Genomic DNA, 25,431 nt, shown 5'->3' with positions numbered 1-25,431 from the left:
TTCAGGCAGCTGACAGCATGCAGCCAGCACAGGCATGGCACACCCCAGCACCCAGCATGGAGAGAGGCTGCTGAGGTGATGGCACAGCCAGGCCAGGCTCAGCAGGAGCTCCCAGATCCCATTTCCACAGTTTCCAGGTATCCAGATTCACATCCCAGCAGCCCTCCTGGGTCTGGGGATTCTCAGGATGTGTGTGCTGAGCTGGCACATCCCCCAGTGCTGGCTGAGAGGGGGGAGAGGGCCTGGGGAGTGGAGCAGGGCTGGGCAGCTCCTGCACCAGCTCTTAACATGCGAGGAAAAGCCTCTCAGGAAACACCTGTGGCAGCACCAATGCTGAACAAAGCCAGGCCCTGACCTCAGCCTGGGTCCGTGGCAGCCCTGTTCCAGCAGCTCCTGGGCAAGCTCAGGGAGCAGGCTCCTCCCTGGAGTGGGAGAGGAGCCGTTCCTGCTTGGGTGGCACAGCAGAAATCTGCTGTCCCTCTGTCTGTCTGTGTTTGTCCAGGCAAATCTTGGAGCAGATATGAGGGAGTGCCCTGCCTTGTGCACATGCTGGGGAGGGACGCTGCATGATGGAGATGTGTCACACTGAAAGTAGCTTTCACACCATTTGCAGACCAAGCAACACTCTTGTTTTCTTGGTTCTCCTCTCCCATCTGATGGCATGCAAACAGAGTAGCCTACACCATGCAAGGCTGGTCTTGGTGAGACCTGAGCTTGGGCACTGGTACAGTTTGTCTGGAAAAGTTTAAAAGCCTTTCAGAACTGCCCTTCCAAACAAGGTACTTCATGAAATACCAGATATTGTTTGTGTACTACATCTTTCAAAGTCCCCATTATACATGCCTAGAAGAAACAGAATTCAGCTGTAATTGTATTGAGGAGGAGGGAGAGGCTTCTTCATGATGTTATAGCAGGCTATGGATGAGCTGGATTTGCCAAAGCTGCAATGGAGGTGATTGGTGCTGGCAGTGCACCAAGAGCAGCAGCCCCTGGCTCTGGCTGAGGGGAAGGGCTTTGGGGAACAGGAATAATCCTCTCTGCTGATGCTGTAGCTGTGTTATGAATATGTGGGTTAAGGGCCAAGGCCAGGAGACAGCTGCCTGCAGACTCCAGAGAAATAGAGATTAGCAAAAGGGATCTGGTGGAAATGGGTGATAGTCAGAACCAGCAGAGGAAAGGGCAGTAGAGGAGCAAAGCCATCTGAGTGTAGGACAAGGGCAAGGGTAGGTGTTAATGCACGGGTTTGTGTGGCAGAGATGCAGGCAAGGCATTAACAGCAGGCTCAGCCTGCACTCCACTGCCCGCCTGTGAGGGTGGAGGGTCTGCTCTGCTTGAGCAAGGGATGGGCTGGGGGTGAGCAGGCCAGCCCCCGGGGGTCTGTCTGAGAGGGAGCCACCAGTGCCCTGTGGAAGGGTCTCAGGATCATGATTTCCTCTGCCCTGGCTGTCCTGCTCAAATGGAGCAGGGATGTTGCCAGCAGCCTCTCCTGGGGTGCCTGTGAGCAGACAAGAGGGCTCAGTGCCACGTGAGTTATCAAAGCCTCCAGCTCATCAATCTCAGGAAGATTTCCAGGGGCTGCAAACACAGATAACATACACGCTAATTTATGCTGCAAATGGCAAGAGGCAAAGTAACTTCCCCCTCAGTTCCTGTTGCCTCAAGAGATGCAGATTTGAAGCTTCCTTAGCAGGGGTCTGATATTCAATTATCTAAACCCAGGTGGCCATTTTACTGATCTCAAGGCCATCCTCCAGTGGGGCTTTAACATTATCCTTGCATTTAGGAGGACATGGATCTGGAAGGGCTGAGATGGTGAGAGAGGGAATGAGTGAGAAGTTTCCTTTTATTGATGGACCTTGTGCTGTCACTGGCTCTGGACCTCCTGCTGGAAATCTGAAGGGAATGATGGGATCCTGGGCTCCCGTTTGGCCCCATGTTTCATTTACAGCCAGTATTTAGGGACCACTGAGAGTCACAGAGGTTTTATATGATCTTACTCCTTAGTGTTTGTATCACTTCTCATTTTCTGAAACCTTGCCAGCAAAAGCTTTTGCTGTGCTGCTGTTTGAGCCTCACAGTGCTGGATACTTATTCAAAGCTCTGAATCAATTCACATTTACAGTGTGGAATATCCAGCCACATTTCTGGCTAGAAAACAGATTTCCCCTTTGTTTTCAGCTTCCCGTGGTGCAGTCCATAGCTCCTGTGAATGGCCCGAAGGCAGGAGGAACAAGAGTGACCATCAGAGGCAGCAGGCTGGATGTCGGCTCGGAGCTCCGTGTCCTCATCAACTCCTCCAAGCAGTGCACGGACCTCAGGTGGGAGCAGGGCTGGGGGCTGGCACTGGAGTAGCAATGGGAGCCAAAGCATTAGGAGGGTTGGTATTGTCCCCCAAGAAGCCAGGCAGAGCGAGGGTTTAGATGGGAGCACCACTGCATGCTGGCATCCCCTGGCTGCCCTTCCCCGCTGTGTGCATGGGGAATGGTGCTGTGAGCTGAGAACTGACATTGGCAGGCTGGGGAACAGCTAGTTGGCTCGAGGAACAGCTAGCTGGCATGTGACTGGCAGCTCCCTGTCACCCGGCTGGCAGCTGCCTGTCGGGGTGCTGGGCAGCCCCCAGGCTGGGCTGCTGCAGCTCTGCCCCCCTGTCCTCGCGCAGCCGCACCGACAGCACCATCACCTGCACCATGCCCGCCGTGGAGCTCACCACGGCTGTGCCAGTCTGCGTGCAGTTCGAGAACAAGTCTTGTGCCAGCCACAACATCACCTTCAAGTATGAGAAGAACCCGGTTATATCAGACATCAACCCCAAAAAGAGCCAGATCAGGTGAGACCCCGCCCTGGCTGGGGCAGCTCCAGGTGGGAGAGGGTGGGGAGAGGGTCCTGCCGGGAGAAAGGGGCTTCTCAGCCGTGGGCTGGATGGGTATAGAGGGTGCCTTAGCTTGCTCTTGGGGCGCTCCAGGGTAACCTCAGCACGGGAGTAGAAGAGGTCTCACATACCAGGACTGTCCATAGCTTGTTTTGATGCATTTACGAGTGGAAAAATGTCAGCCTTGGTAACTATACTGTGCACACCTGGTGAGTGCTTTGGGGAGGCCCAGGCGGGGGCTCTATGACACCCTGAGGATTTTTCTTGGCAGTAAAACTGCTGGAGGATAAGATGAGTTTTGTAATTTTGGATTTCAACTTTCCCCGAGGTCACCATATTTAATTTTTAAAGTGTGCTGCTTTTAGTTTCACATCTCTGTGGAGTTCTCAGACTTCTGTTCCTTAGGATACCGTGGTGAAATATCACCCTGCTCACCCGTGGAGCCTGAAAAACCCAGGGCTGATAGGAAATCTGGGAGGGCAGTGGCTGTGCCACAGGACATGGCTGAAAGCAGCACGCCCAGGGGCGAGCAGGAGCAGGCTCTGGTGGTCTGACCCTCTTGGAACAAAGCTGTCTCTCTGTTCCCAAGCACAATGCCAAGGCTGCAGGCTGTGGGAATGTTAGGGGAAAGGCAGAGCCATGACTCAGCCAGGCTTCCAACTGCTGAGTGGCGAGAGCAGTGTCTAAAAAGAGACAAGGGAAGAATGTCCTGCCTGTAGTCACAAAGGAAACCACTGGGGTATCTCTCAGTCACCTTGGTCTGCCTCCTTGCTACTTAGAGCCATTCACAAATTTCAGAGAGCAGGGATGGTAACTGCAGGCTCTCTCCAGCCTCTGGCGTGGCTCGTGCAGTCTGACTGCTTCAGCACATTGCTGGGCTATTGACCGTGAGGTGCCAATAACTTTTGTAAAAATTTACCTGGATCTGATTTCTCTTACCATATTGATAAAATAATCCATATAACCAAAATCTAAACCAATGCAAAATTGTGCATTAGTCTGCCTAGTGAGAAACTTGGATCACAACTTCCTAGTGATATCCCAGGCTTCAGAGAACCCTGGGGCCTTGTGCCCAAAGCTACTCTGCCTGGAGCGCTCTTCAGATAACAGGACGTGTGAGTCTGCCTGTTCCCTGGCAAATACTCCAGACAAGTCAGATGTGATACAGGGAAGGTGGATCTAGGGTGCAGATGGGTGGTGATGCTTCTCCAGCCATTGCTCTGCCTTGTGCACATTGGGCTGCTCATTATTCTTGTTACTTGACTGCGGTGTTGCATTCCCCCCAAGCAGATTGAAAACACAGCAATTCTCACATTTTGATCTAAATCATAACTTTGTGGGAGATGCAGGATGAGGGACATTTCCCTCCCCAAGTCTCACAGTTCTGTGTGGGTTGCTGCAGGGCAGGGGCAGGGGCAAGGGCAGGGGATGTGTCCTGGCCATCACTTTACAGGTCACTTACATGGCCAGTGGCCAGCATGCCTGCTGCATACCCTGGCATGCAGAGGCTGCTCTTCTGGACAGTGGGAGTAAGGGAGACAGCTCACTGGTGCTGGAAGAGGCTCCCCACTTTCCACCAGAGCATCTATTCCTCCTTCCTTCCTTTCTTCCATGATATTGTGGTAGCTATGTAGGTAGCTCCCTACATCCCCTCTAAGTAGGAAGAAGACTTTGGCTGTTGGGTTACATTTTCTGCTCAGGGAGCTTGGAAACATCTCTGAGAAAATGGCAGGAGGAAGATGCAGCCCTTGCATCCCACTGCTGCACTGTCCTCTGCAGTCACCCTCTCTTTCCTCCCTTCTCAAAGCGGGGGCAGGATCATCACGCTGGAAGGACGAGGCTTTGGGCTGGTGCAGAACGTGTCCATGGCTGTCCGTGGCATCGGCAGAGAGCACACGGTGGGTGTGTGGGCCAGGGATGGCCGGTGGTGCAGCGGGGCTGGGAGCCCTCGTGGTGCTGGGCTGTGACGAGCTCACCCTCCTGCTTTCAGCGCTGCAAGGTGCACACTGACACGGCCATCACCTGCCCCTCTCCTGCTGCCTCCAACGTCACTGTGGGGAGCAAGCCAGCCCCTGTGGATTTCTACCTCAACGGGCGCCTCTACACGGACGAGCGCTCGGCCCCGGAGGAGGACGTGTACCCCGAGGAGGCCCTGCACATCAGCAAATTCAGCCTGGGCTACTACGCTGACCCCCAGTTCTCCACAGCCAAGAAGGAGAAGTGGATCAAGCACCATCCTGGCGAGCCCTTAACTCTGGTCATACACGTAAGAGGGCGGTTGTTTCAGCTCTGCTTTCCCTGCGTGCTGCCAGCTCCACCCTGGGCAGCTCCTCAGTCCTAGGTGCCAGCACAGGGACTGTCCGCAGACACGGGACAGAGAAGGGGGTGGATGGGAACTGGAGAGGCAGGAGCAGGAGATTTTGGCTCAGCCTGCAGCTTCTGCATCTCTCCACCCCAGGAAATGCAGCCTGGTCTGGGGATGCCTTCTGAGGCATGATGCCAGAGAGCTGCCTGGGGAGGGTGCTGCAAAATGAAATACTAGACATGTGGAAAAGAGCTACAATGCCCTGGCCTGACACCAGGCAGGTGCTGCAGAAGGGCCTGACAATAGGTGTTTATTCCTGCAGAAACAGGTCATTCATTCTTCTCTTTTGGCTACTGGATTCGGCTCAGCTCACAAGGAAGTCGGGGTGCAGAAGCTGATTGGCCTGGACAATGAGCAATAGTAATTCAAAGGCCATTGTTTGCTGCAGGATATCCTAATGGTTTGCAACGTGCTCCAGAAATGTGCTCCCCCTTTCTCAGGCTTTGCAGGCGCATCCCCTGGCTGTCCGCTCCGTTGTACATCCTTCCCCCCTCCCAGATGGGTGCTTACATCCTTATCTTCCATGCACAGCAGGCCCGATCAAAAGCAGATTTTTCCAGGTTCCATGAGGGGCTTGTTCATCCTATGCCCCATGCTGAGTGAAGAATGGGAAACAGGAAAATGGGGAATGGCCTGGGTTTGGCTTTCCTGTGGAGTGCTGGAAAAATGTCCTTGGTGAGGGAGAGTCTTCCCAGGTCTGCAAAACAGCAGGGAATGTGGAAAGTAAAGCAGGAAGATCGATTGCAATTCTAACTGCTATGCTGCAGCCTGACATCCTGATGTTTTTTCTGCCTTTAGAAAGAGCCTGACAGCCTGGGCCTGGAGAGCAATGAATACCAGGTGAAAATCGGCCTGATCTCGTGTGAGATCCAGATCGTCTCAGACAGAGTCATCCACTGCTCCATCAACGAGTCGCTGAGCTCCGCGGAGAGGCAGCTGCCGGTGACGGTGAGCGCGTGGGCACAGGGGTCCCTGCCTGCTCCAGCTCAGCCACTGCAGGGCTGCTCGGGCCAGAGTGGCCAAAGCACGCCGTGCTGTCACAGGGCACTGGTCTGGGGGCTGCAGGGCCGGCCGAGGGCTGCCCCGGGCTGTGTCAGGGCTGCTCCAGGCACTGCCTGCTGTGCCCGGGGAGGCTGGTCAGCTCTGACGGGACACTGCGGTCTCAGGCGTGTGAGGTTTTGTCACCTGCACTGATTTCCTGCTCCTCACGGGGTGTGTTTGGGGATTTCCTTACAGCTTTAAGCCGTCGGCTGTGCCCCCACCAGCAGAAGGGCCATGGGTGGCCATGAGAGCCCAGCCTCCACGAGCTGGGTCCCTGCTGGGTCCCTGCAGTGACCGGGTGGGCCAGAGCAGCACTCAGGCTTCCAAAGGCTGCTGCTGTCTCGTTGCAGAGCTCAGTGCTCTGGGCTGCTGTTTCTCTTTGTGTCTGCAAATGCACCACACTTTGCCACTGTCCTGTTTTCCAGAGGGCTGGACTGAGCTGCTGTGCTTGCCTCAGCTTCCCTCATGTCACACAGCCCGTGGCCATGCAGAGATGTGACCATGGCTCTCTGTGTCTGCAGAGGAAATGCCTCCACCTCCGTGGGAGACCCTCTCCCAGTCCGTGTGTTGGCAGGGGATGGATGGGAGCCTGAGGATGGGCAGGGAGGGCAAGGAGAGCTGGAGGGAATGCAGAGCTCTGGAGCTGGGCTGCTCAGGAGAAAGGCACAATGCACTACCAATTCTCTGACAGGATTGTCCAGTTTACTGCAAACAATCTGAGGTGTATGAAATTCTGTTGCAAACTGGAAACATGGAAATGCAGAAGTAACAGGATTTCTTGAGTCATCTTGACAGGAATTTTAAACAGGGTAATTTTAAATTTTTTTTTTTTGTAAGAATTGAGAAACGGGGGAATTCCTTTGTGGAAGAAAAGGAATTTTTGAGTTTGCCAGTCTTGGTGTGACATTAAGCAGCCACGGCAAGTCCCCAGGAAGCAGGACAGTGATACCCAGCCCTAAATATCACAAGGGTGTTCAGAGTGCACTAGCAATGAAAGTGCAGCTAACTAATCTGCTTCTATTCATACCTGTGCACCCTTACTGAACCTACAGGCACAGCTGGGCCCTTGCCTGCCAGCCTTTCCACGAGTGGCCGCTGCTTTGTCACATGTGAGAAATGGCTTTGGTGGCACAGGGACCTTGCCTGGGTCACACCCAGTGTTGTTTGTATAGAGCTGTCCAGCTACACAGGAGAGACTTGTCAAGACATTCAGGCCCATCTTTGTTTATGACCAAACAGTTTCAACATTGAATTAAACAGCAGCTGAGGTATTTTTTTCTCAGAAAAATGCAAAAGGCTGAGCTGGTGAGGGAAAAAAGACTCAAAACACATTAAGGAGCTGCCTCATTGCAGCCATGCCCTCAGCAGTGCTCCTAGAGCTAGGGCTGGATTTCCCTCAGGATGGAGCTGTGTGTCTGGTGGTGGAGGTGGTGGAGCCATCCTGCTGTTTGTGGGATGGCTTTGGTCCAGTGGCTGAGAGCTGCTGACATTTCACCCCAGTGGGCACCTTTCCCAGAGGTCTATCATGACACAGGAAATCAAGATTAATTTTGATTAATCAAATGATTAATCAAAATCATAAGATTATTTGAGCTCTTCCCTACGTAATTTCAAGGTCTTTCTCAAGTTTCTTTCACTTCTCGTTCCTTGGGAGAAGTGAAACTCACATTTCCAGAAGCGAAAGCCTTGTGTGGTCATGAGTTTTCCTTATCAGATGATGCTGTGGAATCCTTTCATCCCAAGGGCCCAAAGAGCTGTTTGTAAATGGCACCCAGTAACTTGCCAGCCTGTGATGTGTCTGGGTCTTCCCTTCTGGAGATCAGGAGACCCAAGGACTGAGCCCTAGTGGTTTGTGCTTGTTGTCACAAGAAGTATGGGCTGGGAGCAGAGCCAGCACCTTCTGACACCCCTTTCACTGCTTTAGCCACAAGATCATTACTCGTCTATGGTCTCATTTATTTTTATTCCCTTAGTTTATTTGTATTTCAAGGACTTTAAAGTTTCTTAACCCTACTTCTTCTGGGTGGCAGATGTTCTGATTTTGGAGGAGAAAGGCGAGTGCAGCGGGGCTCCAAAGGCTGTTTGGAGCCATGAGGAAGCTGATGATTAATGGAAGTGATTTTCTAGTTAGAGCAACACAGGCAGCCTTGTAGGGTGCCACGGGCTCTCTGGGAAAGGGCTGGCTCTTCTGGGGCAGGTGCAGTGGGGCCATGGGCCTGCAGTTCTGCCACCAAAGCCTCTGCTGGCTCTGGGATGGGCACCACTGCAGCATCACAGCCTGCTGGGAGTGGCCTTGGCATCCCCAGAGCCCAGGAGGGGAGCTGGGCTCCCTGGAGGCACACAGAGTGCCCGGGGTCGGGCAGTGCAAGGCACAGCCCAGCCTCCCTCCCTGTGAGCCTGGCAGGCTGTGCCAGCTCACTCAGAGTCCTCAGTGAAGGTCTGCTGAGTGCTGCCCTGTGTCCCTCCCTGCTCCCAGCCCTTTGGCAACCTGCTGCTCAGCTCCTGCTTCTCCTGCCTCCTTCTCCTTCCTCAGATCCAAGTTGGAAAGTTCAACTACACAATTGCCATGCTGCACCTTGGGGGAGGAGAGACCGCGATCATTGTGTCCATCGTTATCTGCAGCATCCTGCTGGTCCTCTCCGTTGTAGGTAAGGGAAAGAACGACGTGTTCCCAGGCTGTGGCAAGGTTTTTCTCTCTGCATGTGGAGGTGTGAACTCTGAGTGCTGCAGCTGTGCAGTAGCTGAAGCTAGTCTGGGTGCAGCAGGTATGGCACACAGCTAGGACCAGGACCACAGCTCCCTGCAGCACAGAGCTTTTCCTGGCTGACTCCACAGCTCAGCTCTGTTACTTGAACCTGTGATATTTATAAACTTACCCTTTTCCCCAAATACGTAGTAGTTACTATAATACAAAATAAAGGAGGATATGAGAAACTGATCTTGGTCACAGGCGTGATTATCCCAGACCATTCTAAAGGTGCTGTTAGTGCAAGATCCCATCATCAGGAACAAGCAGTGACAGGTGCCTGGCCGAGTAGGAAGAGCAGAGCCAGCATCCTTGGCTGTAAATCTAAGGATTAGATACATTAAGCAGGCACATCAGTGTATGTACCTGGCTGGAAGCCGTGCTGCACACCTTTGTCCTTGGGCTAGGGTCCCTGCTCATCACATGCCCAGAATGACTGTGCAGAAAGAAACCTCAAAGTTCACAGCAAATGAGGGCTTTAGGGTAAGGATTTAATTTATTTTTAACAAAGGCTATAATGGACCCTATTTACTAGATGCATCACCCATCATTAGAAACATATTTCTGGAGGCATGGAAGACTGTCAGATATGAACACTGTAATACAGGTGGTAAACGTCCTCAATTCTGTATTCATTAATCAGCTGGAACACATTAATACACAGTTAAGCTGAACACAGACAGCCCAGACCTAAATTGAAGATGACAGTTACAGCACGATCATTAAATTCCAGCTGGTTCTACTTATTTACAGATAATCGACAACTGCCTGAGCAGATACCAGTCTGGTGGTAGGTGTGAAACCAACTCTGGGTTTAGCTTTCTGCACTAGTGTCAGAGAGAGCTGCTCTGATCCCAGCTGCAGCTGCTCCTAAGCCCAGGTCCAAAAGGCTTCTTCCCTTCCTCTTTTCCAGCTCTCTTTGTGTTCTGCACAAAGAGCCGCAGAGCTGAGCGCTACTGGCAGAAAACCCTGCTCCAGATGGAGGAGATGGAGTCACAGATCCGGGAGGAAATCCGCAAAGGTAAGTCACTGTCTGGTGCTGGGAAACCACAGCTAGGAGCGAGATGTCGGGTTAGCAGGCTTGAAGCAATTCACCTTGTGCTGGGTAGGAGTTTATAGAACTATTTGTAGAAGAATTCCTGTGATCGCCTGTGAGTTTTGACAGGGTTTGGGAATGAGGCTCAGTGGCTGGAAGTGTGGCCCTGCCACTGTCCTGCTGCCTGGCTTGGGCAAGCCACTGATCTCCAGTGCCACCAGCCTCTCTGCCCTGGGTTAATGGCCCTTGGCTGTGTTGGAGGGTTACTTGAAGGTCATGCTAACCTTCAGTGTGCCTTCCTCTTGGGTGCAACAGACACTGCAGCATGCTCCTCACAGAGCAATGGGAGAAGTATTCCAGGTGTGGGCACCCACCACCCCAGGGTCCATGATCCCGCCACATCAGCTGATGTCCTGTCCTGAGGGCTCTGGGGCTCCTGGGGCAGAGAATGTTCTGTCAAGCTGTGGTGAGGTGTGGTCTGGTGGCTGAACCCCGATGGGAATGTGCTGCTCAGAGAAAATGGCTTCAGCCCCCGCGAGGGCACGGCGGGAGGGGCAGAGCTGAGACCTGCCGTGCTTTCCAGCCAGGCTGGTGAAGGACTGGGCTCTCACCATCTGTGGGTCTCTTGTGTAAGGTTTTGCAGAGCTGCAGACGGACATGACAGACCTGACCAAGGAGCTAAACCGCAGCCAGGGGATCCCCTTCCTGGAGTACAAGCACTTTGTCACCAGGACATTCTTCCCCAAAGTAAGGAGACAGCGTGTGTCACGGGCACCTCATTGCTCCCAGATATGTCCCACCCAGTTTAGGGCTCTGCTAAAGGGCTTTTACAGTGTCACAAAACCATTCCACTGTTATGTATTTACTTGTCACATATTTCAGCCTTAATTATCATCAAAAGTGGAGCTGCACCTCCTGGGGTGTCATACAAGCTCGGGCTTGCTCACACATGACAGAAGCTGGCGGCAACTGTCCCAGCAGTTGCTCTGACTTGCCTGTTTGGGGCCATTGCACACCTCCTCTGAAAGAGCTCTCACACAAGCAGAGTGCTGGGGTCTTCTCCTCAGGGGCTTCAGTGTCACCCCACTTCATTCAGCAGAGGCTGAAGGGTGAAGTGGCAATCAGGAGAGGGGCTTTTTGTCCCATGCAGGGTGCCCCAAGCATTCCCAGCAGCTCGCCCAGTCCTCAGGAGTTCTTTGGGTGTCTCTGTCTCTCCCTTCCTCCCTGTCCAAGGTTGGGTGCGTGGTGGTCCCAGTCAGATGTCCCCTGGGCACCCAGTCCCAGTGTGTCTGCCCAGAGTCCCTACAGAGCTGCAGCAGACGTGCTGGTGCCGTCATTGCTGTCACCGGCTGCTGTGCCTGTGTGCCCTTCACTGCAGCTGTATTTCACCCCCGAGGCAGTTGTGTGTCAGTGCTGAGGACTGAGATGATGATTTATGACTGCGGAGTGTTTCATTAGTAGCTATTACTCAGGTTTTTCAGTTACCCAGTCTCCATATCTCTGCACACTAGAGGCTTTAAGATTCAGGCTGGTATATGAATGCTAGAGATTTAAACATTTTTCCCATCTGTTTTAAAAGTTACATATGTTGAAACACCCAGAACTCCTCTATTTTGATATAGTCTTCTGTAAAGCTTTCTCTTCTGGGAGTTTCTAGCTATCACATTACTCTATTTGCAGTCTCCCTGCCCTCACAGCCTTGCGTCTGAGCAGACGTCTGCCTCCCCCCATCCTTGTGGTGTTTGCTCATTCAGGAGGCTCTTGCAAAGTGTTTCAAGGCTCCACAAGCCAGCCCCGTGCATGTCTTTGGAATGGGTGGCTTTAGTCCCAGTGGCATGCCTCCCCATCTTATTCCCCTGAGGTGCCCAGCACACGGGTGCCCTCCCCTAACTCTGTGCTTGGTTCCAGTGTTCCTCTCTCTACGAGGAGTGCTACATCCTGCCATCCCAGCAGCTCAGCTCACAGGTGGGCTCCCAGGTCCAGGAAACACATCCACTCCTGGTGGGGGAGTGGAAGGTGAGTAACCCACTAACAGAACACTTTTGGGTGTTGCTAGCCATGAACACAGACCAGCACTGGATCAGCTTTGGCCAGCTGAAGAAGGCAGATCTGTGAATCTGCTCTTGCGTGGGGGAGCATTGGCCTGGGATCCTTCCTGGCTCTGTAACCCTGAGGCTGCAGTAAGGTCTCCCTCTAGAACTTCTGAAAGCTGACCCAACCCAGCCCTGTTCACCTCTCCTTGTACACCCACTAATTGTTTTGTTAGCCCTCAGCTGCACTTGCTCCATCTATCTCATAGTGGGGAGCCCCAAACTGGCCACAGTGCTCCAGGTATCCTCAGGAGTGCTGAACAGAATGGAGTGGCCACTGCCACTGACCCAGCTGGTGTTCCTTGCCAGCAAAGTTGCTGGCTGTGTCAGGTAGAGGGAAGAAGGGGTCTTCCTCTTAGTATCTATGTGCTCAGTAGGGGCACCCCTGCCCTTGGGAGGGATAAAATGTGGAGGGAAACAGCAAGCAGGGTTTTCTAAGTCTGCTTTCTAAATTTGTTTTCAGATCCCTGAGAACTGCAGACCCAACATGGAAGAAGGAATTTCTTTGTTCTCCACCTTACTCAACAACAAGCACTTTCTCATTGTATTTGTCCATGCTCTTGAACAACAAAAGGATTTTGCTGTCAGAGACAGGTAAAAGCCCAGAACCAAAGACTTGTCTGGGACTGTGTGTTTCAGTGGAAGGTTGAGTCACACTTGCCTACACATTTCTGTTAGAGGTGGGTGGCCATGAACCCTGAAGAGCACTCACTGATTTGGCTTGCCAGTAAGAGTGTGCAAGCTGTCCTGAGGTCCTGCAGCACTGAATGAGGGTTGGAACTTCTAACACCGTTAAGAAGGCTCATGAAAATTGTCTGAAAGTCTGCCTTTGTGTGTTGGGTATTTTAGTGCCAGTCAGCACTTCAGTCTTGTTGGACTGGGGCTTGAGTCCTGTATCATTCTGTGTTTCAGGTGTAACCTGGCCTCCCTGCTCACTATTGCCTTGCATGGGAAACTGGAGTATTACACCAGCATCATGAAGGACCTCTTGGTGGATCTAATAGATGCTTCAGCTTCCAAAAACCCCAAGCTTATGCTGAGGAGGACAGAATCTGTGGTGGAGAAGATGCTCACCAACTGGATGTCCATCTGCATGTACAGCTATCTCAGAGTAAGGGAACCAGTCCCTGCTGTGGTGGGTGCAGGGTCACCTCTGTGTGCAGCAGGGATGAGGGATGCAGGGGACAGCCTAGGACCTGACACTTGCTAGCAGTGCCACTCGAATGGTCACTAACACTTGGCAAACTGAATGATTCAGGTGTAGGAAAGCAACCTGAAGTTCAGTTGCTTCTCCACTTCTGCCCAGGATTTTGGAGGGCTTAGTCTTTGTGGCAGGCCAGAGCACGGATCAGCATTTTCACTGTGCTTGAGAAGAGCCATAGGGGAGCTGAAAACCAGCCAGGGTGGCTGGAGGTTTTGGGGCCCTCCTGGTTATGAGCTGTTTCTGTGACAGGCTGGCACAGCCGTGCTGGCCAGTCAGTGTGTCTGTCCTGAGAGCCACGAGCTCAGAAGGGCCAAGGGCAGTGCAGCAGGGGCTGCTCTGTGTCGGTGCCTATGGGTGTGTGGGGCCTCTTATGCAGAGGAATCCTCGTGGTTCTGCACAAATCTGAGCAGGAGAGGTGGGGTGTCTGTCCCAGGAGGCTGACGGCCTTCTCTCAGTAATGAGCAGGAAAATGTTTGGCATCTCAGAGCCATCAGCAGTCCATCTGCTCAGTGCTTTATCTCCAACATTTGCCAGTTCTGTTTGGAATTCCCCAGATGAATTGAGCAATAACTTAATTGATTCCACAGCAGTTAATTGGAGGATACCCCATTATACCCGCGGGAAGAGCCTTGAAAAAGCCTTTGAAAAAATCTCTTTTCCCAAAGTGTTGTCTACATCCACAGAAGTGGTTCTATATTGTCTTCATACATATTGTGATGTTTTCTGATTCCAGAGGATCACTTTTTGTCCTAAAGCTAGTGGTTTTGTAGTTCATAATCTTTCATTCTAGCTGACACAGTTAGCCAGTCAAATAAAGGAAGAGTTACTGGAGTGGATCAGGATGACTGTGCCAGTGTAGCCCAGCTATCTAGTCTGTAAGGATAGGAAAGAGGAAATCAGTAATTTTTTTTTTAATCTTCAGATTTTGTGCCTGTAGTTAACCACTGGAGAAAAAAAAGTGCTGATTTTCCCTTTTGGGGAGGGGAGACCACATGTGAGGCATCTGATCCAGCTCCAGCTTGTGCTAAAAATGGACATTGTGCAAGAAGGCTTTCTCAGGGAAAAAAGAAAAAGAGGAAAGTGGAGCCTTATCACGTGGGCCTGAAGGCTTGAGCACATTACACGGCTCACTAGTGGCAGGAGCTCCACACGCAGCACCGGGTGGGAGCTGCCCATTCCCACAGGCTGCTCTGGGGCTGGGGGCTGTGGCCATCCCAGGGGCTGTGGCCATCCCTGGGGGCTGTGGCCATCTCCAGGGGGCTGTGGCCATCCCGAGGGGCTGTGGCCATCCCTGGGGGCTGTGCCCATCCCCGGGGGCTGTGCCCATCCCTGGGGGCTGTGGCCATCTCCAGGGGGCTGTGGCCATCCCTGGGGGCTGTGGCCATCCCGGGGGGCTGTGGCCATCCCTGGGGGCTGTGGCCATCCCAGGGGCTGTGGCCATCCCCAGGGCTGGGCAGTGCTGCTGTGAGCTGTGAGCTGTGAGCTGGCTTCCCCCTGGCCCGCAGAGGGAGGACAGAACAGGGTATGGTGGGAGCAGGACTGTGAGGTCCTGTGAGGTGAGTGGCTCCTTTGCAGAGTCAGGCTGCTGGCTGAATGTGCATTTCCATCCACCTGCAGCAGGTTCTTGGCAGGGGCTAAGGCTACACATGAGTTTGCAGTCCCCTCCAGGCCTCCCATGCCCAGCCTGAAGCCGTGGCAGTGCAGAGCATCACTGCAGCCTCTTTCCCATCTCTGAATGCAAATGCACAATGAAGTTGATTTCCAGGAGACTCTGATATCTCACATGCTCCACAGTGAGGGTGGGATCAGAGGAGACACTGAGCTGCTCCTGAAATATGAAAAGGGAAAATAATTGATCAGACAGGAGTGTCTGGACAGGAAATTTGTCCCAGGTGACACAAGTCCAGCTGTGCAAAGGGACAGGAGCTTGATCCAGATCAGCAGAGCTGGCATCTTCTCCACAATACAAATGAGGATGGAGCTGCTGTGGTGGAACAGACAGCACCTCCTTCCACACGGCTGGTGTCAGCTCAGGGCTGTGATTTAAATAGTAGCAATAGCCAAAGGCCTCCCATGTGCCTTGAGTTCCTAAGGATCAAACTCTGCTGCCTTCAGAGAGGCATTTCTTGGTTAAAAAGAAGGCTTGCCTGCCTGCCTGTAGCTCTGCTCTGTCAGACATGTGATGATGGGCCTGGTTTTCATTCCTGAATTATCCCCATTAATCACAATGTCTATTTGAAACAGCTGCTGTGAAAGTCCCCGCCGTTGTGCAGTGGAAAAATTCCAAGTGCTTGTATTTTCCCTTGTAAGTCAACGCTACATGCTCAAAACATTTGTTTCGCATTAATGCTCTGCCTAACAGCCCGTCCATTTGTGTTTTGGGGGAAAATGATTTGAAGGAGCTGTCTTCAGCTGGGAAAGAGCTGCTGGCCACAGGCATTTGTGGCCTGCACATGTGGAGGGCACCTGAAGGCGATGGAGTCCACTGGCAGGGGCTGGCTCAGTGTGAGAGGGGCTGGATCAGCTGGCAGGGGCTTGCTGCAGAGGGGCTCAGTGGTAACTTCCAGCATTTGCACAATCAATGCAGAACTCTGTTTCTGCAGAACTGAGAATCGTAGATGAAATGGTGCACGTCTGTACTTTGTGCTACAGTTTTGGTGGAAAAAGCTTTAAAAGAAAGTCTTCTCTGTGAGCTACCATGGTGCCATTGTGCCTGGCTCCTAACAGGGTTGGGATGTTAAAGGAAAAGTAGGGTTCTGGAATTTGGCTTTTATGTCTGGGTCCAAGCTTACCCAAGTTTTGCATGTGGGATGGAGGTTTGGTTCTTCACAGAATGCAAACAGATAATTGTCCCAAAATTAGCAGGCACTTGGGATAAGCAGCTGTTTTCTGTGCTGTTCCCACCATAGGCTCACCAAAACATTTTGGAAATGGCTGTAGTGTGTTCCTGGGAGGACATCTATAATAACTTGTCAGAGTTGTGTTAATAGGGCAGCAGCATGTGAATCTAGTCTGTGCTCTAAACCTTTTTGTTTTCCCAAGCATATAAAAACGAAGCCCTCCCACGCTCCGTGTGCGTGGAGCAGTTCAAGTCCTGCCAGCCTGAACTGTGCTTTCCATTACTGCAGTTATTTCAGTGCCCTGGGTGGCTTTAAGGGCCCATAACAGTTCAGTCAAAAATGAAAATGAAGTCTCATTAAAATACAGTCACAATAGGAGGAAAAAAAGGCCCCAGACTGTGTTTTTTTAAAGTATTTTTTTGTCCTGAATCAGCACTGATCTCTTCTGGTTAAACTTCCTTTCTCCTAACCAGCCAAGTCCAAAGACAGTTTTGATTCCTTTCCAGATGAGTTTTCCGAACAATGCTGGAGGTTTCACAAGTTTGCCATTTTATCTCTAGTCCCTGCCTGCCAGCCCATCTTTCCCTGCTTTGAAATTCGCTGTCTGATTAGCACTTTTGCAGATTTCCATAGCATCCCACAGTTCCTGAGCCTGAAAGCCAAAAAGCCAAACAGAAATAGCATCTCGGCAGTGGAGCGCTGTCGCCGTGTCCCTGGGGCTGGCCTGGCCAAACCCTGCCCCTGCACCCTGCAGTGCCCCCAACGCTTCCAGGGCAGCCTCGTGTGAGCAGGAAGGTGCTGCAGGGTCAGCCCTGACCCGTGCAGCCCATGCTCTTTTCATACCAGCAGGACTCACCCTTTTTTCATGTTTTTGGCGACACTGCAGTCTCCCTGTGGCTGGAGCTGCCCACAGAGGGAATGGGAAGGCTCCAGAATCCAGCTCTGAGTTTAGCCTCAGGCTTGTCCCTGCTCACGTGTGACACAAACAGGGTTCCTGTTGGTAGCATGGCCAGTGTCAGGCACTGATGACCCCGTGTGCAGCCAGCCAGTGGTGTCTTGCAATTTGCAGTATGAGGGCAGTGGTACTGCAGCCCGAGGAGGTCTCCATGTCAGTGTTGTCCCCTTGTTATATCTTGCTTCTGCCTTTCTCTCCAAAATGAACTCTTTGTGTCTTCTGCACGTTCTTCACTCCTTGCGATCCTCAGCTTCTCCACCTCCTGGCTCCACACCTTCCTCTACATTCTGACAGCCATGCCTTCCTGCCTTCCTGCATTCCTGCATTCCGGCACCCGCAGCCCTGCTCCGAGCCCGTTTTGTGCTGCCTGCCCGCAGGAGCATTGCAGGAGTCATTAGACCCCTGCAGGAGCCCCAGGGAGCACCCCGGTGTTCATGAAGTTACCCTTGACAGGAAGTGAGTGCCCTGCTGGCACAGGCAGCGTGTGCCCACTGACAGCCCTGCAGTATCACCCTATCATCAACCGCACCAAATGCAGCGCATCCAAATTGACATCGAACTAATTGCTTGAGCAATTAGCAATTTTATAGGGCAATTAGAATAAAAGAATCACCAAGTTTTAATTAAGAAGCAGATTGAACAGGATTTAGCAGTTCCTAGCTGAGAAATATCAAAACCGTGGGGTATCTGTTGTCTTGAGCAGGCTCTCAGATGGCAGGCCCGTGTGTGCAGGGGGGAGGCTCAGAATACATAAATGTGCAGAATTTGCACTTGCCTCATTGGAAGGAAATTGAACGTGAACATTAGGGAGAATGGGATGTGCTCTACAGCTGAAGAGTTCCTTAAGAAAATAGCTTATGTTTCCCTTGCACATCAGTGCAGCAGGCAGAAGTGGCTCAGAAATTTGGCATTAAACTGTGTTGCTGAATCACACCAGAAATAGATGGCTCCCTGTTATATTCTTCATTCTTGTTACAGGACTGCAACAGTTCACCTCCCTCCCATGAACTTAGGTTTGATGAATGCAAGGAGTTAAATGGTGTGTTTGCTTGCTGTCACATGGGAACAGCTTGTTGACCTTGATCCTCTGTTTTGCTGTGATGAGGGCTCTGCTGTGGTATGAGAAGTATGAACGCTGGTTCCCAGAGCCACAGGCCCAGGCTGTGGGCTCACTCCCATGGAGTTCAGTGGCAAAGCAGGCAGTGCAATGAGGGGTTTGCCTGACATGTTCATGAGAAAGCTGGGTGCCCAAATACCTCTGTTCTTGGATTTTTGTGCACACCAGCCCCATCATGCTGCTGAGTGCAGCATGTTGTACAGTCTGCACCCTGTCAGATTGCAGGAAGCATCTCTGTAGCACAGTATGCTCAATTCTCCCTGTTCCTGTGTAATTCACATGTAAATTAATGCACATTTGCATTTTGCTGAGTATCATGTGTGCATGTCCCTGCTCAGCACAGCCATGCATATGCCCCTGCCTTCTGAGCAGCATCCTAGCTCTGCCCCTGAGGCAGCACAGGCTGGCACAGCCCGTCGGTGGCATTCCACAGCTCCAGTGCTTGCCGCAGACCTTGGATGGGGTATGTTGATGCTGACAGCTACAGCATCCCCAAAAACGGCCTGTGGCTGTTGTTGGCTGTTGTGTCCTCTTCCCCATCTGCGCTGTCACGTTGCCACGAGTCTGAAAACTTCTGAGCAGCCTCAGAGAGGCAAGTGGGAGCTGGGAGGCAGTGGCCCCCACCAGGTGTTGGCAGCACCTGGGGTGGACTAGTCCTGCTCCCTGGTGTGGAGGCACCTTCACTGTCCACACAGAGCCTGTCCCTGCCGCGCTGCTGATGGACCTGGCACCACCAGGCCCGCTCTGCTGACTTGGCCTTCTTTCCTTTCCCCAGGAGACAGTTGGAGAGCCCTTCTTCCTGCTGATCTGTGCCATCAAACAGCAGATTAACAAGGGTTCCATCGATGCCATTACAGGGAAGGCCAGGTACACCCTGAATGAGGAGTGGCTGCTGAGGGAGAACATAGAGGCAAAGCCGAGGGTGAGTAGCCATGTGCTGGGGCTTCCCCACAGCTGGGGTGAGAGGGAGATCCCTGCTCACAGCCTTCAGGTCTGCACAGCTGCTGAGAGAAGGTACCCAGACAAAAAGACAAGAGGGTTTCTTACAGAAAGAATTGCTCTCCTTGCCCTGCAGCTTTGGGCTGCAACTGCGGCAGTGGCTGTGCCTCCCAGGTCTCTGAGCGGGTGGCTGTGGCAGCCTGGAGGCCCTCACAGCTGCCTGTCCACTGTCCAGGAGCTCTCAAGGGCTCCATGCACTGCAGCAGGCTCAGAGCTGGTTTAAGCAGTGGAGCTTGGCCTGTTGCATCAAGCAGAGGCTGAGCAATGAGCTCTGCTGGTCCCATTAGTCACCAGCTGGAGCCAAGCAACTGAGGACATGGCTGGTAATGGGGGCTGACCCTTCCTCCTGCCTCGTGGTGATCAAACCCCATTACCAAGACAACATGAAGGGGCCTGCTGTGTTCTCCCAGCTTGGTCAACAGAGCCCTCAGCCCCTGGGGCTGTAAATCAGTGCTTCTCATGCTGTAAAGCATTGATGGCCACATTAGTTCAGCCTGATTTCCATCAGCACGGGGCCCAGGGTGCACCAGCCAGAGTTGTGCAGACACTGCAGCTTCCAAGCGTTCTTGGGAGCCAGCAGAACCAGGCAGGTTGTCCCTGACAGAGCCTCTCCCTGCAGAACCTCAACGTCTCCTTCCAAGGCTGTGGGATGGACTCCCTGAGTGTCAGAGCCATGGACACGGACACACTGAGTCAAGTGAAAGAGAAAATTCTGGAGGCCTTCTGCAAGAACGTCCCCTACTCCCAGTGGCCAAGGGTGGAAGACGTTGACCTCGGTAAGGGCCAGGTGCAGGGGACCAGCCACTCTGTAAAAACAGGTGAAGCACCTAAAGCTGTGCTGTTGGTGCCTGTCAGAGCAGTGGGTGAAGCAGCACAGACAGGAGGGCAGACATCAGGGCAGCCATTCCGTCCCAGACCCCCTGGCCCTGGCCTCCTTCGGGCTGGGCTCTCACTTCTGCCCTCTCTGTGTTCAGAGTGGTTCGCCACCAGCACTGACAGCTACATCCTGCGGGACCTCGACGACACCTCGGTGGTGGAGGACGGCAGGAAGAAACTCAACACACTGGCACATTACAAGGTAAAGCCAGCCACCTTGGGGAGCCCTGCCTCCTCGGAGCCTGCCTGGCCTCCAGGGCCAGCTGCGTTCCCCTCCAAAGCGGGATCATCAGGAACAAGCAGAGAGGTTGCCATAGCTCCGTGAGAGCTTCCAGGGAATAGACATCTGCCCTGGCGAGAATCTCGTTAATATTGCAACACACAGAAACTAATTAACACTCTTCATGCAAAACAAGTTATTACTGACAACAGAAAGAGGGGGGGAAAGCTCTTATTCCCAAGGGCCACCAGCCTGCCTGATTAGTATCACTGTGCTCTTGATCCGCACTCCTGCTGAAATTGCAGCTACAACTGTCAGAGCCTGCTCTGAGAGCATAGGGATACTCGAGGAAGTGAGGCCATAAATATGAGGAAACATGGTGAATCAGATTGTTTTCTTGACTGTTTTTCTGTTTAAAATTAAATGAAACCAGAAATACTTAACGATTTTCATATTCCCTGGTATGCCTGGAAGCGTAATCCTCCCTGGTGTGCGGCCGTGCCTGGAAAACAGAAGTGGAGCTGAGTGCTCACTGGCACGGTTATCGGGGCAGCAGCCGTGCTGCTGGCACGCTGCCCCCGAGCTGAGCACAGAGGCTGCGCCAGCCCCCGCCTGCCACCGCTCCCTTCTCCCCTTTGGGGAATGGCAAACCAGCCCCTGCACAGCCAAACTCTCCTTCCTCTTCAAATCACCTGGTGTCGACATCCAAAAATGCACCTTAGATACGTGTATTTGCCCAATTCCCATCGGGTTTGAGAGCCTCACTCTCTTGTAATTGTTTTGAAAATTCCCTTTCAGCATAATGGGGGACAGGGCAAGGCAGGTTCGGGGGATGTTTGTGGCAGAGCTATGATTGCACCAGCACCCACCAGCTCCTGGGATGTCCACAGGAGGAGGGAGGCACTGGTAAGGCCCCTATCATCAAGGTGTGCTCTTCCCTTCCTCCATAGATCCCTGAAGGAGCATCCCTGGCCATGAGTTTGACGGACAAGAAGGACACCACGCTGAGCAGAGGTAACATCTCTTCTTCCCTGCTGCTGATGACTGGGCAGGAATGCTTCCATTGTCAGAGGGTTGTCTGTGGCTGGGGATGCTGGAAGACCCTGCCAGCCCCCGTTCCTGGGCGCTGTGGATGCAGTGACTCTAAACATGTGCTATCCAATCTCCTCCCTCTGCCTCATGGGGCGGAGGGTGCTCTCCCAGCCCTCAAGGTGTTTGCACCTTCCATCTCACACCCTCACTGGGAGCTGGCATCCAATCTGTGCTGACAGAGTGAGAAAAAGGAAGAATCTGAAATCACTTGGTTGAAAAAGTCCTCTCCCTCCCAGTTACATATATTCAGTCCCTTGCCAGTGCATTTCTAGGTTTCAGGCTGTGCAGAGTGAAAACAGACCAAGTGAGACAAAATCCACATTAAACAAGGAATTTCAAGCCCTGTTTCCAGGCTGCCTCCAGAGAGCCTGGCTCGCCTGCTGTGGCAAGGAGCTGCTTGGCACTGAGCTGCCCTGATGCTGAGGCTCGGGATAATCCCAGGAGTGGCACAATGGGGCACAGCAGGGCATCACAGTGCAGGAGTGCCCCTGTGCTCACCCTGCTCTGTGCCCTCTTGAGGCTCTTAAAACATCCCTTGGGACGCCTCAGGTGCACCTTAAATACTTCCTAGGGTACTTTGCCATGAGCCTGATAATGCAATAAACAACCCCAAAACCAGGAGAAATGCTGAGATCGCTTGTGGGTGAGAATGCCAGCTTGGTGTTGGGATTCTTGGGGTTCAGATGCCTCTTGAAATGAAGGTCACCAGTGGAGGTGGATTTCAGTTTGAGCCCCCCTGACTGAGCCACTGTGTCTCTCTTCTTCTTCACAGTGAAGGATTTGGACACTGAAAAGTACTTCCATTTGGTAAGTATCCCTCTCCTGGCTGCAGGGATGATGGCTGCATGTGGGGGCTGCTGATATTAACTTAAATTATGTCTGTGGGCTGTAGTGCCAGATGTGATGAACAAGCTGCAGCAGGGCTCATTAGTTCTCTTCAGCAGGGTTCGAAGAGGCGCAGAAAGGTGATCTGTAGATAAAAAGCTTTATCTGTAGACAAACTGAGGGACATGATAAAGAATTACTGGGATGGCAGAGAAATTGCCGTGTCCGATCGAGCTGCTGGCAGCCAGGGAGAGCTCAGGGGCGAGGTCAGAGCGTGGCAGGCAGTGTCAGTGGTGGCGTCTGCGACACCTCGGCTGTCACCTGCTGGGAGCTCCTGGCATCCCGCCTGCTTCGCGGGCTGAGCAGGTCCGGGGGTTCCTGCTGCTGCGCCGTGCTGGCAGTGCCAAGTGCTAAATGCTGCTAAAAGCTGTTATGAAAAAAGGTGTTATGGACAACAACAATATTTTATAGCCTGGTTGAGGTTTTTTTTCTCTGCAAGCATTTTCATGCTCAAGTAGAAGCACACACACACACACACACATGCAGAGCAAGGAGGGAGAAGGGATGGGAAACCAACTGTTCACATGTGAAACAATGCCAAGATGGATGTCAGTTGCTTGCTTTGTCATTTTAGAGAGTAATTCACTGACCCAACCAGTGGAATATTAATTTTTGTTTTGAAAAAGCCAGCATTCCTACATACTGTCCTTTTTCCAAATCCAAGCAAAGCTGGTTTCTGCAGAAGCCATGTGCACTGCTGCTGGGAGCCTGAGGTGCAGCCCAGCCCACGGGGGCAAGCAGGCCAGCGTGCAGAGGAAGATGGATGGGTTAATTTCCTTCATCTAGGGTGAGAGAGGCAATAAAGAGCACAGGAGAAACAAATGTCATACAACTGAATATTATGGATCACTTTTTTAAAGCCATATAAGGGTGTGTTTATAAAGCAGTAACCGCTTTTTAATTGAATTTTATATGTGGTTAAAATTCTATGCTGAAAGGAAAATTTAGTGGGATGCTTTCAGGGAAGAGTGCTCTGACCATGTGCTTTATCTGGAACCAGGTTCTCCCAACTGACGAATCAGTGGAACACAAGAAGTCCCACAGACAGAGCCATAGGAAGAAGGTTCTTCCAGAGATCTACCTGACACGGCTGCTCTCTACCAAGGTAGGAGCTGGGCTGCCCCCGTTTGTGGTCTGCTGGGAGAAGCCTGCTCCAGGGAAGGAGTGCTGCAGGGCTGGTTGCTCCCCGAAGGCAGTGGGACTGCTCTGGGTGGCTGGAGCATGTGTAGTGAGGCTGTTGGCTCCTCGGGGTCCCTCCAGCTTCCCCAGCTCATCCTTGCTGCTGTGTGATGCTCCCCATGATCTCTCTGTGATGGACTGGGGTCTGTGCAGACAAAAGGGATTCTGGCTGCCTCGGGGCTCGAGATGCAAAGCTGAGACCTGAACCCATCTCCCCAGAAAGAGATGCTGCTGGGACAGGAGATGGAGATGCTCAGCTGTGGCAGCACAAGAAATGTCTGTGTGATCTGAGGTCAGATCTGGCCCATCTTTAATCCCAGCATGGTGCCTCACTGAAGCAAAGATCACAGGGATGGCCAGCAGTCTCTGGTCTTCTCTGTCTGTGGAGTACAGAACAAGCACAGATGTGAGATCCCAGCAGTAAGAAAGAAAATCTCCATGCCAAAAGAAATTAACCCCAAATGCAAGTTTATTATATCACTATCCACAAACAAACTGTTCCCTCCCTGCTTTGGCATCCCCTCTCTCTTCTGACTTATCCAACTGGCAGCAAAGGGTTCCCCTAGTGTGCAGCAGCCACAGCCCCTCTGCCGTTCTCCTGGACTTGGGTGCTGCTGCTCTCCCCAGGATCCACTGTGTCCTTGTCCTGCAGGGGACACTCCAGAAGTTCCTGGATGACTTGTTCAAAGCCATTCTCAGTATCCGAGACGATAAACCACCCGTGGCTGTGAAGTATTTCTTTGACTTCCTAGAGGAACAGGCAGAGAAGAGAGGGATCACAGACCCTGACACTCTGCACATCTGGAAGACCAACAGGTTTGGAAAAGGAAATCCTTCTTTTCTTCCTTCCATCTCTTGGGAGCAGCAGTTGCAAAACCCTGTGTCCTGGACTAATCATTAGATTGCTAAAAGTAGAAGAGGGACTTGGAAAACAGGGAGGGTGGCAGAGAGGGCTGTGAAAGATGAAGCCAAACACAGGATTGGAGAGCTTTGAACAAATATGAAGCCCAGGGGAACAGTGAGCTGAAAGAGGAGGCATGGGCAGACAAAGGGCCGAAAGAACTGGCACACACAAATAATGAAAGGAGAAATAGGATGATGGCAGACAGCAATGGTGTCAGCTGCAAGCACTGGAGATCTGAGACAGAGTCCAAGACCATGTCAGGTCTTAAAAACATCATGGAAATTTTAAAACCGCATATTTGGATCCTTTTCAATTGCTTTTCTGCCTTTTCAGCCCTTTAGTGGCACTTTTCCTGCTTATGTCTGTAAGCAGGCTGAGTCTCCAGGGTGTTCAGGGGACTCTGGGAGCTGTGCTGGGACAGTGGCTGCTGGTGGCACTGCAGCAGTGGCACCAGCTGGAGTGGTGCTGAGGGACATGAGCAGCAGGAATGGGGTGGAGGAGCCAAAGTGAAGGGGAAATAGTGCAGGAAAGAAACCAGAGGACTTAAATGGAGAGAGCAGGGATCTTGGAGAGAGTGTCAAGGAGAAGCTCAGCAGTTTGGAGACTGTGGAGACAGGACCTGTTTCCAGCCCAATGTGTGAAAACTAAAACCAAATTTTGCTGGGAAAGCAGGCATGCAGATACAGCAATTGGGCAACAGATTTGCCTACCCTTTTCTACCTTCACTGGCCTGTAGAGCCAAGACTTACAATGGTTTTCACCTCTCAGCTGCTGTGGAGGGTAGGAAGGGTAAGCAACAGACTGAAGCTGTGTTGTGGCATATCAGCAGTGAAATAGCTGAAGGAGAAAATGATGCGAGAACAGAAAAAGAGACAGATGAAACGCATTTTTGGGGGCTCACTGTCAGAACCAGATGATGGGTTAGTGTCAGGAAAGAGGGAAAAGGAGGTGACACCATTGCTCCAAACAACAGCAAGTGGGAAGCCTGACTCAACAGACCCACACAGGCAAAG

At 52.3% G+C, this 25,431-nt stretch overlaps 1 protein-coding gene across 2 annotated transcripts in view; it reads left to right on the top strand.

The window, feature by feature from the left end:
- PLXND1 (plexin D1) overlaps positions 1-25,431 on the top strand; it is a 69,123-nt gene that overhangs the window by 36,862 nt on the left and 6,830 nt on the right. For both annotated transcript variants that reach the window (XM_064433181.1, XM_064433180.1), the window contains exons 15-32: positions 2,179-2,318; positions 2,660-2,827; positions 4,677-4,767; positions 4,860-5,135; positions 6,033-6,182; positions 8,809-8,923; positions 9,935-10,042; positions 10,692-10,804; positions 11,966-12,073; positions 12,611-12,741; positions 13,060-13,258; positions 19,039-19,185; positions 19,882-20,038; positions 20,237-20,340; positions 21,309-21,372; positions 22,223-22,257; positions 23,336-23,440; positions 24,167-24,330. In XM_064433181.1, the coding sequence (XP_064289251.1) occupies positions 2,179-2,318; positions 2,660-2,827; positions 4,677-4,767; positions 4,860-5,135; positions 6,033-6,182; positions 8,809-8,923; positions 9,935-10,042; positions 10,692-10,804; positions 11,966-12,073; positions 12,611-12,741; positions 13,060-13,258; positions 19,039-19,185; positions 19,882-20,038; positions 20,237-20,340; positions 21,309-21,372; positions 22,223-22,257; positions 23,336-23,440; positions 24,167-24,330 (2,375 nt within the window). The remainder of the gene's footprint in view (positions 1-2,178; positions 2,319-2,659; positions 2,828-4,676; positions 4,768-4,859; positions 5,136-6,032; positions 6,183-8,808; positions 8,924-9,934; positions 10,043-10,691; positions 10,805-11,965; positions 12,074-12,610; positions 12,742-13,059; positions 13,259-19,038; positions 19,186-19,881; positions 20,039-20,236; positions 20,341-21,308; positions 21,373-22,222; positions 22,258-23,335; positions 23,441-24,166; positions 24,331-25,431) is intronic.

This window comes from Passer domesticus, chromosome 9, assembly GCF_036417665.1.
Source record: "Passer domesticus isolate bPasDom1 chromosome 9, bPasDom1.hap1, whole genome shotgun sequence".
In the NCBI taxonomy this organism is placed as follows: domain Eukaryota; kingdom Metazoa; phylum Chordata; class Aves; order Passeriformes; family Passeridae; genus Passer; species Passer domesticus.
This window is presented reverse-complemented; position numbering and strand designations above follow the sequence as displayed.